The sequence below is a fragment of the Lethenteron reissneri genome, chromosome 29 (assembly GCF_015708825.2).
Source record: "Lethenteron reissneri isolate LAM-NWPU_2019-01 chromosome 29, ASM1570882v1, whole genome shotgun sequence".
Taxonomy (NCBI): Eukaryota; Metazoa; Chordata; class Hyperoartia; order Petromyzontiformes; family Petromyzontidae; genus Lethenteron; species Lethenteron reissneri.
In genome coordinates, this window is record NC_083807.1 from 8,832,769 (window position 1) to 8,843,371 (window position 10,603).

General features: G+C 40.5%; 1 protein-coding gene across 10 annotated transcripts in view; it reads right to left on the bottom strand.

The window, feature by feature from the left end:
• LOC133349224 (adhesion G protein-coupled receptor B1-like) overlaps positions 1–10,603 on the bottom strand; it is a 143,857-nt gene that overhangs the window by 14,487 nt on the left and 118,767 nt on the right. For 8 of the 10 annotated variants that reach the window (XM_061562535.1, XM_061562543.1, XM_061562541.1 and 5 more), the window contains exons 22-25: positions 10,096–10,165; positions 8,534–8,600; positions 7,618–7,703; positions 6,302–6,400 (exon numbers count right to left, since the gene is read on the bottom strand). In XM_061562535.1, coding sequence (XP_061418519.1) covers positions 6,302–6,400; positions 7,618–7,703; positions 8,534–8,600; positions 10,096–10,165 — 322 coding nt within the window. The remainder of the gene's footprint in view (positions 1–6,301; positions 6,401–7,617; positions 7,704–8,533; positions 8,601–10,095; positions 10,166–10,603) is intronic. The other 2 variants (XM_061562544.1, XM_061562539.1) reach the window with 1 other exon arrangement.

Genomic DNA, 10,603 nt, shown 5'->3' on the forward strand with positions numbered 1-10,603 from the left:
CTATTGATGAGTGATCTTGGCACGATTTCACTGTGGCTGTTTTGTTGTTGTTGTTGAGAGAACAACCACGAATGCAATTGATGATAATCAAGTTTAATGAATGTTCCATTCACTGCAATGTATAACTAAGAAAGCAAAGTCAAAAATTGCATCGCTTCTCCAACAACAATTGGGGCAGCTCTCGTCTGCTTCGGTGGCCCTGAGTGGTAGAAATTCTACGTGCCTGTAGAATAGGCCAGTCTATCCATTACAACCATCATTGACTTGCCACAAATTGCAAAGTCAACGGTGAAGATGATGGTTATTAATGTGTAATGCAGTTAATAATAGTGGATTAAGTGACATGTGTCTTTTAATGATATAGGGTATTCAATTAGCCGTTTTGTCATTTGTTTTATTATATAAGAAATGCAGTTTCACATTTGACTGCATGGCACTTTTAGACGAACGAACGCACACACTTTGTTTCCGTTCACGCTGCCTTTATATGGAACTACTCTACAGATAAGTGCAATGCGCTTTCGTGGTCACGCTACATTCGGATGATGTGCTTTACCACTATGTGATGAGAGCAGATATCAAGTCTAATTTAAAGACAGTTGTGTTAAATAAATATGTATGCTACAGAACAGTACGTGATTTTTTTTAAATATTTTAATGTCTGAGTTATCGATATGCGATGTTGTGGTCTACCTTGGTACAATCAAACACACGCGTTTTGCATTTGAAATCTCCCGTTATAATTGTTTTAATGTATTTTGACCTTGAATTCCCATTTCTATATATAGTCGAGAGAGAGCTCCTTCTCAATGTGCGTTGATGTTTAATTTCTGGTCAACAAATTATTTGGCGATGCTGCTGCTGCGTTGGCAGCGGTGCACAAGCACAATTAACGCTCCCTTAAATAATACTGCCTTACAACAAAAAAAGACATATAAAACATTCGGACACTAATCTATTAAGAAGAGACATTGCCCAAAATTGTGGCCCATTATTTTTTTTGTTTAATGCAGCATTATTGACAAATGTGTCAAGTTTTTTTTTATTTGTTAAATTCTTTATATAGAGGATTACAGATCCAGTGTTTTTTGAAGGTTTATCACTGTCTTCAAACAGATTATAACATTCACTACGCTTGCAATGTCTTGATCATGTTTAGTAGTGAGCGCTATAAAAGGCATCATGTTATTTGCATCTTGATATCTGAATTCAACATACACCCGTATAACCCATATTGACATTGCGTAATACATGTATATACAATGGGCCAATGTTCGAACCCGAGTGTGGACCTGTATATGAAAACCACTTTCCTAGTTGTACGTGCTGTCCTACATTGATTGTCTTTTCTCAAAGCCTCGTGAGGTGTGCCGAGTAGATCCTTTAAAACACATGCTGATTAAAATGCATTCACTAAAACCCTCGGGCTAAATCACATGTGAATTGCGGGAGACTGGCATACAAAATATGGACTTGAGGTTAATAAACAAGGCCCTATACAAACGTACTGGGTCTTTGTTTAGCCTTATCGTTTGCATGATTACTATTATCAGTCTGTACACGTACCAGCCACAATGCTTTGCAGGTCAGTGTCTGTTTAATGAGGCTGTTTAATATTGAAATTCACTATTGTGCACACGTGCCGAGACAGCTCTACAACTGCCTACGATAAGCCAGTCAGTAAAGTTTACCTTGATCGTATGCATACGCATGCTGCACATGTACATACGCTCGTGCATTGAGATGATACGATAATTAATTTGCATGCTCGCACATTGCAGACTGACATTATGCTCAAGGTTGTGATTGCAACATTGCTACAGATGTGCTGCCACACCTCAGATGTGTGACGCGGTTGTCTTTCTGAAACGGGGCTGTGTTGGAACACAGACTTATAGATTTAGGAGTGACCCTTTCAAATACATCTGCCAAGAATGCACATTCGGTTCCTGCTTTAACTAACACGTGAGAATTGTGGCTGTCGCTGTGCCATGGCCATGGGTGATGGAAAGCTTTGCGCCACAGGAGCAAGGCTTACAGCAGGCTCTCCATGCCGACAGCGTTTGTAATTTACTTAATTGGCTTCCTTGGGTCCGTTGATTTCCAGCAAATAATTGAGAACAAATCACTGCTATTTTAGCTTTAATGATGCAGCACAATGTCGTGATTAACAAAGAGAACCAGCTCAGATTTCCCAGTTCCGACTTGGTCAATTATATGAACACTTGCATAGCTGAGATAATTATCAAGAGCTTTTTGAAGCCTATTAGCGAATCTTGCACTTTGTATTCAAATACAGATATTGACAAGAATGTTGTCTCTCTCGCCGTGTACCAGTATCTGCAGTGGATAGGTACATTAGTTGGAGTTTGTTGGGCATGTCTATTGGATAAAACGAGACACTGCACCAGTGGGTAGATATATTCATCTTCTTGGTTCTTTCGGTAAAGTCACGTAGAAGGGAAGCAATAAAATAATAAAAATTAAACATAATAAAATAAAATAATTCTCACGACGTTTCGGCCACAACGCAAGCAGCCGTCCTCAGGTGAAGAATGAGACATTACCAAGCTAGGAGCTAATATATACGCTGCGTTGGAGGTGCAAGAGTGCCTTAACAAAAAGAATGTGCATATGAAGAGGAATTTAGCATATTCATGGGAAATGCGTAGGAGGTGGGTGGGGGGGGTTTCATAGTCATATTATGCCCATGCATTATGCAGGATCAACAGCACCAAGGGGGGGTGCAGTAGCATTAACAAAGGAAAAGAATGTTAATAGTATGTAGCTGCAGTTACTAAACAACAACGTAGAAAACTAAAGTATAAACTACATAAAAAACTAAAGTATAAACTGCATAGCACCATCAGTATACTTACTATACTCTACAATAAGCTGACTTACTAACAACAAGTAATACATTACAATTCTACGTCATAAAATAATAATAATATGCTTCCATCTAAACTTTATTCTCTTACATCACACGAGCATACACCGTACTATATACTGCCATAGATAAACCCAACATTAAATTATATACTGTATTGCTATAAACCACCCTATACCTTATACATTTTAATATAACACTATGTATTATTCTACTCACCCTAATGTGTATCACACTGCTATATGTTTACTATACAATTACGATACTATATATTACTTTGTACATTGTATTAAGCATATAAATGTTATACTATTTGTTATTTTACGCTGTACCATTGACCGTCGTATCAATGGGTGAGTCGTGGGGGGGAAACTTGCAGCGGAGCAAAGAATCCATTCCCTGCGGAGAATACAATGCCAGTGAGTGGAACGCGGTCTGAAAGTCACCGTAAACGTGAACACAATCAGTTAAGATCCGAAATGGTTTATTACGTCCTTCCAATGATTGCTAAGCCAGAATCCATCTTCTCGGTTAAAATTGTCTCTGTGTTTGTATGTGGATCGCCTCATGAACGAATCTCTCATGATAGCCAGATGGCTTGCAGAGAACCTCTGTCTTGGAGAAGTCAATGTCATGTGAGCCCACTGAGTTGTAACAGTGATCTGCCACGGCTGAGGTGTTTGTCCTACCGTGTTTCAAGTCCGCTTTATGTTCACGGATGCGGTCCGAGACATGTCGTTTGGTTTCCCCAATGTAACTGCTACCACAGAGGCAACTTAGTTTGTAGACGCCAGGGTACTGTATGTCTGGAACCACATATTTTACAGACGGTACCAGATCACGGATTTTATGTACTGTGTTGAATCGGACCTGGATCTTGTGTTTAATCAGGATTTTGGAGATCTTTTTTGTGACCCCAGCAATGTAGGGTAAGGTGATGGTCTTGAAAGGCTCCTCAACAGGATCCTTCTTGATGGTTGGAGTGATGGCTTTGCGGATTGTGTAGTCGGAGTAACCATTAGCCTTAAGAGCTTGGCGTACGTGTTTGAGTTGGACAAACACCTCAGCCGTGGCAGATCACTGTTACAACTCAGTGGGCTCACATGACATTGACTTCTCCAAGACAGAGGTTCTCTGCAAGCCATCTGGCTATCATGAGAGATTCGTTCATGAGGCGATCCACATATACAAACACAGAGACAATTTTAACCGAGAAGATGGATTCTGGCTTAGCAATCATTGGAAGGACGTAATAAACCATTTCGGATCTTAACTGATTGTGTTCACGTTTACGGTGACTTTCAGACCGCGTTCCACTCACTGGCATTGTATTCTCCGCAGGGAATGGATTCTTTGCTCCGCTGCAAGTTTCCCCCCCCCACGACTCACCCATTGATACGACGGTCAATGGTACAGCGTATAATAACAAATAGTATAACATTTATATGCTTAATACAATGTACAAAGTAATATATAGTATCGTAATTGTATAGTAAACATATAGCAGTGTGATACACATTAGGGTGAGTAGAATAATACATAGTGTTATATTAAAATGTATAAGGTGGTTTATAGCAATACAGTATATAATTTAATGTTGGGTTTATCTATGGCAGTATATAGTACGGTGTATGCTCGTGTGATGTAAGAGAATAAAGTTTAGATGGAAGCATATATTTTTTTTTTTACGACGTAGAATTGTAATGTATTACTTGTTGTTAGTAAGTCAGCTTATTGTAGAGTATAGTAAGTATACTGATGGTGCTATGCAGTTTATACTTTAGTTTTTTATGTAGTTTATACTTTAGTTTTCTACGTTGTTGTTTAGTAACTGCAGCTACATACTATTAACATTCTTTTCCTTTGTTAATGCTACTGCACCCCCCCTTGGTGCTGTTGATCCTGCATAATGCATGGGCATAATATGACTATGAAACCCCCCCCCACCCACCTCCTACGCATTTCCCATGAATATGCTAAATTCCTCTTCATATGCACATTCTTTTTGTTAAGGCGCTCTTGCACCTCCAACGCAGCGTATATATTAGCTCCTAGCTTGGTAATGTCTCATTCTTCACCTGAGGACGGCTGCTTGCGTTGTGGCCGAAACGTCGTGAGAATTATTTTATTTTATTATGTTTTATTTTTATTATTTTATTGCTTCCCTTCTACGTGACTTTACCGAAAGAACCAAGAAGATGGATCCCCGCAGTCACGAAAGCTTTAAATCGAAAGGTAGATATATTATCACATTCTAAAATCGTATTACAGAGTTGGTCTGCTCAAATTAGCCACCGTGGTTGCGTTGAAATGTCGCTGTTCACCATGTGCCACAGGTGTAAATTCCAAGATCCAATGGTGGGGGCAGTCTGTACTTGGATGAGTACTGTGTACTTCCTACAGAGTGCCACTTATTCTATTGACCCGAGAAGATATGTGGAAGATAGGTTGAGTTTACCCTGACTGGTAATTTAACTTACAACCTTCCAATATCTTCTTGGTTCTTTCGGTAAAGTCACGTAGAAGGGAAATAATAAAATAATAAAAATAAAACATAATACAATAAAAATTCTCACGACGTTTCGGCCACAACGCAAGCAGCCGTCCTCAGGTGAAGAACAGGGCTGTCGAAAAGACAGCGTCCGGACGCTGTCTTTCGAGTAATGTGTTCGGACGCTGTCTTTCCAACAGCCCTGTTCTTAACCTGAGGATGGCTGGTAAATGAGGTCTCATATATACTATGAGACCTCATTTACCAGTGGCAAAATATAGTAATAGGTTTTTACCCTTTCAATTGGTACAAAACTGATACATTTATACAAGGCATCACGTAGAATGGAAATAATAAAATAATAAAAATAATAAAATAATATAACAATTCTCACGACGTTTCGGTCACAACGCAAGCAGCCGTCCTCAGATGAAGAACAGGTCTGTCGGAATAACAGCGTCCTTCACCCACCATCGTGAGAATTGTATTTTATTATGTTTTATTTTTATCATGTTATTATTTCCCTTCTACGTGACTTTACCGAAATAACCAAGAAGATGAATCCCTGCAGTCACGAAAGCTTTAAATCGAAACCGTTCAATAGCCATGCACTCTAGACACAACACTAACCAGTTATTAATTGTATTATACCCAGATATACTAGTGTCTGATCATTTATCTACAGTATGCGTTTTCAACTTGGGAAAAGGATTATGTGTTGTCCGATATTAATGTGGTGTACTTGACTTTTGTCTGGGTTACAAACACGTGACTCTAGAAAGCTGGACAAAACGATTGAGAACAACATTTCTCGTTTACATACATATATAAAAAAAACAAAATTAAAGGCATGCAACTGATAAAAGCGTAAAATACAAAATGACAAAAAACAGAAATGACATAAATGCAAGGTCACGAACATGGCGTTGCTGGCAGTTGAAGTCGACAAGGCAGACGCAGACACAACGCCACACTTGGAGCATTTAAGTGTCAAACCATTTTGAGGCAGAGTCATGGGACTGTAAACAAATGCAAAACCAACGCAGAACATGTTGAGCAGCCAAACCAGACAGACACAAGTATATTCGTTTACACATGGGGGGGGCCTGGCCATTGCCAACATTTTAATCGCTCTTCTGCTGCAATGCAGCGGCAGAGCATCTTCTTTCACAGCATAATGGCAGACTTTCAGCGCAACGTGAACATAGTTTTTCCGTTTGGCTCAATCGAGGCAGATGGCGTTCATGTTATACGCCAGTCAACAAATCCACCCACTTTCTGCTCTTAAGAGCGGTCATTGCCCAAAAATGTTATTCCACCGCATATGCTGATGGCATAAAAAAAGGAATTAATGACAAGGGTGGTGTGAGTTGTACTGATTTGAGCTTGTAGACCACAGCCAAAACATCAAGGTGGTTAATGTTGCTTGTAGGCAGTTTGCACGGGTTCATTGGTTTGGATCCCATCACTGCGCCATCAGAAATATTGGGTATTAACCAAGCTCGCCACCGTTAATTGGATATTAATGACCGCATGATGGCATTAAATACAGTCGTCATGGTCCAAATGGCAAATGTGAAAATCCCACGTCGATAAATTATTGATAATGACTAATAATGAATAATAATGATCCCGAACACTCATCTGGCCCGCTCTTGTAAAATAGATCATGAATCTCAATGGGCTGTCACCTGCTTCTAAATAAAGGAAATGCTGTGACTCATGCGGAGTCATGACAACGGTTGCCCTAGCAGACATTGCCTCAATGCAAACACAGGCTCGTGCGCAAGCCACTTTTGGGGGGGTTGCAAAGAAATGATTAACAAGGCCTGCCCACGTGGAAACGAAGGGGGTACTAAGTATCTCTGTAATCAGTCGGCAGATGATATCGTTAGAGGAGATGCCCCGCAGAAATGTGAGTGCCGCGCGACTCCACACACGTGGCAGATTGTGTTTGCAAGCATTCCAATCGCTGTGCAGATTTCCACATTCGCTTGTCACTCGTCGGCTGATTACAGCTATGTATTATGCAGCACACAAGGTCAGCCGAGGCACGTTTAAATGACTGCAAATTCAAAAAACGAAAAATGATTGATCTGGTATATACAATTATACGTTTGCATGCATGGGGTTAAACAAAGTATAAAATGTGTGTGTAATACGCATGCGGACGTCCGACATGTATACCAAAGGGACATGCATTTTCACACTGCATGCATATCTATGCATAACCCACCCAGCCCTGTGCTTCAGCCTCTTGTCGGGTATTCCTTCTTTGGACACAAGCTTGTTAAAGACCAAAATCCCAATGACCATGTTAACCTGTTGGATTCACAGGGAGGAAGGTGGTTAGAGAGGATATGGCATTGAAACAAGTGCAGCGACATAGACATAGAACGGGTCACTACAGCGCGGAGCGCAGCGCTGGTTACTCTTACTGACAGAGACAGGACATGTGGGCGTAACGACCGACCTGCCGGCAGAGCAGGGTGTAGCAGCCCTTCTGCCAGCAGAGCATGCAATGCCACGGAGTGGCATTGGCTGCTGGCAGAAGGGGGCATATGAGGACAGGGCACCCCGGCCGGTTGGTGGAGCACGTGATAGGCTGGGGTCAAGGATGTGGGGCAAAGGTGACCGAGGGGACACGTGAGATATAGCCCAGAACCTTCTGGTGGGTTCCAGAAGGGGGCGTAGCCAAGGGCGGAGCCAGGCAGGGGACACGTGGAAGGTGGCCCAGAACCTTTTGGTAGGTGCCAGAAGGGGGCGTGGCTGAGGGCGGAGCCAGGCCACGCCAGGGCGCATAAAAAGGAAGTCTCGAGCCTGGATAAGGGCTGTCTGTCGGTGGAATGGAACCCAAGGTGCTAGGTCTTCATTTTCGTCTCCGGCGTTGTGGGTCGACAGCGTGCCGGCTGTTCTAACTAATTTATAGTTATCCCGAGTTTGAACAGTATTCAAAGGTGTAGAATCAACGTGTGTTGCCTCCTACTATTCGGGTCTCAGAAGTGACTCACTACACAAGTATGAAAACATAGGTAATGTTTCACATGCAGATTATACGACGGAATTGTATCGTGAAGGTTTCTGAATTAATCATTTGAAAATAAAGTGACTGTTATGAATGTGACTTGCAGATCACTCGTATGTCTCTTTACCAGAACAACCATTGCTGCAGGGCCAACAAATGCGTACAGGAGGCCACCTTCCAAAGACAACCAGCAGCTTAGGGGAGAAAAAAACAAATATCAATGAATAAACAGATGACGGATCATGAGGTCAAAGAGGCACACAGTCAAAGTGTGACCCCATTCTAAGTTGAGCATCATTCAGTATTAGGCCTACTCATTCATGACTTCAAACTTTCTGACTGCAGGAATTCATATTCTTTGGTTCTTTCGGTAAAGTCACGTAGATAGAAAAATAAAGTGATTAAAATGATTTTTAAAGAAATCACCATTTAATGTAAACTGTAGCCTGGTTCTTAATCGGAGTGAGTGTACTGGCAGTCTATAATGTAGACTGTAGCCTGGTTAGTAAGTTTGGAGAGTGTACTAGCAGTCTATAGTGTAGACTGTAGTAATGGTTATTAAGCTGGGTGAGTGTACTGGCAGTTTTTAATATACACTCACCGAGGTTAAGAACCAAGCTACAGTCTACATTAATGTTTTTTTAGTTTTATATTATTTTAATTTTATTTTTATTCACTAAATTTGTATTTTTATATCTACGTTACTTTACCGAAAGAACCAAAGAATACTACTCATTCTTGTGGGCAGCCCTGAGCTGGTGGTGAAAACTCCACATTACTAGGGTGAGTGGAGGTCTGTTTGACTTCCCTGGCTGGGGGTGAGGGGGTTAAACGCAGACTAATATAAAGGACCAAAGAGTAATGACATCATTGTTCGTGTAATACTTCATGTCACAACACTGTCCAAGACAATGGCAATAAATATAGCCTAGTATTGTAACTCACTTACTTGTGAGTCAAGTACTGTTACAGTGCACCTTTGGATGGACTATATTTTTCATTGTACTCAGCAATAATTGAAAATTAAATACTTTCAGTATGAATATCCATTTTAACGACAAGAGATGGGAAGTATTTTCATAGTATGTTATGTAGTAGTAGTTGCCTTATTGCAAAGATTGTCCCTGCTATAGAAATATGGAGCATCTGCCACTGACTTGACCCCTTTGGCCACTAGCGACATGAACACTGCCCCTTGAGGAAACACCTTGACCTTTGAACAAATGACATTTGTATTCATACACATTGCATGTAACATTATACAGTCCGTCATGCATTATGCAGTAACTCTTTACCACATGCTCTCCATGTGACTTTCCCTGTCAGATTTTTTAAATCTTTTCAACTACTGTTATTATTGTCGCAGAGTTAGTTTTATGGTTTGATAAAGCATGATGTATATGGTTTCATGGTGGTAATGCGTACTCTGTAATCTCATAAGGAAGATTCAAAAACATTTTCTGCTACCCATGTGCACTATTAAAATATTTACTCCGATGCATGTGTATGATGTTGGCATTTCTATTTGAACAATGCTAAAGAAAATCTCTTATTTGCATTCATTTCTAAATATAATTTAGCGTCTATGTACATCCCATATGGAATGGCGATGCAGTGTGGTTATATGGCCTTTGCATTTTAATAGTGGGATAGAGAATGTAAAGCCCTTGGCTGAAGGCCGTGACTTACTAAGAGGCTGTACCGTAACCTTTGGCCTTGGTGAAGCCAATCGATATTGCCACCACCAGTGCTGGAAGTCCTGCAAAACCATGAAAAAATATGTTAATTGTGAGTGCTGTAGTATACAGGGTTGTTTTATAAATAGACTGGCCAATACCAGAGGAATGTGGAGTTTCCATTACTGGCCATGACCACCAACAATGCAATAATCACCCCGCAATGCTCGTTTGAACATGGAGGCACGTCAACTTTTTTGTTTAATATCACTGTGTAACAATTAAAAAAAATCATGGGTAGTAAGTGTTGTTATTTCCTAATTGCTTATGCCTCAAAAGTACAGAAAATGACTATTATTCCCCACAAACTTTGCTTTTGTGACCAAGACATTGATATTTTTATTTTATTTCTATTTTCCAGAACATTCCAGATAGATTCAGTGCTGAGTAAACTTGGAGTAACTTCTAGAACATTCTGAAACTTTCCAGTAATATAATTAGGAGTATAAATACAGGGGCCT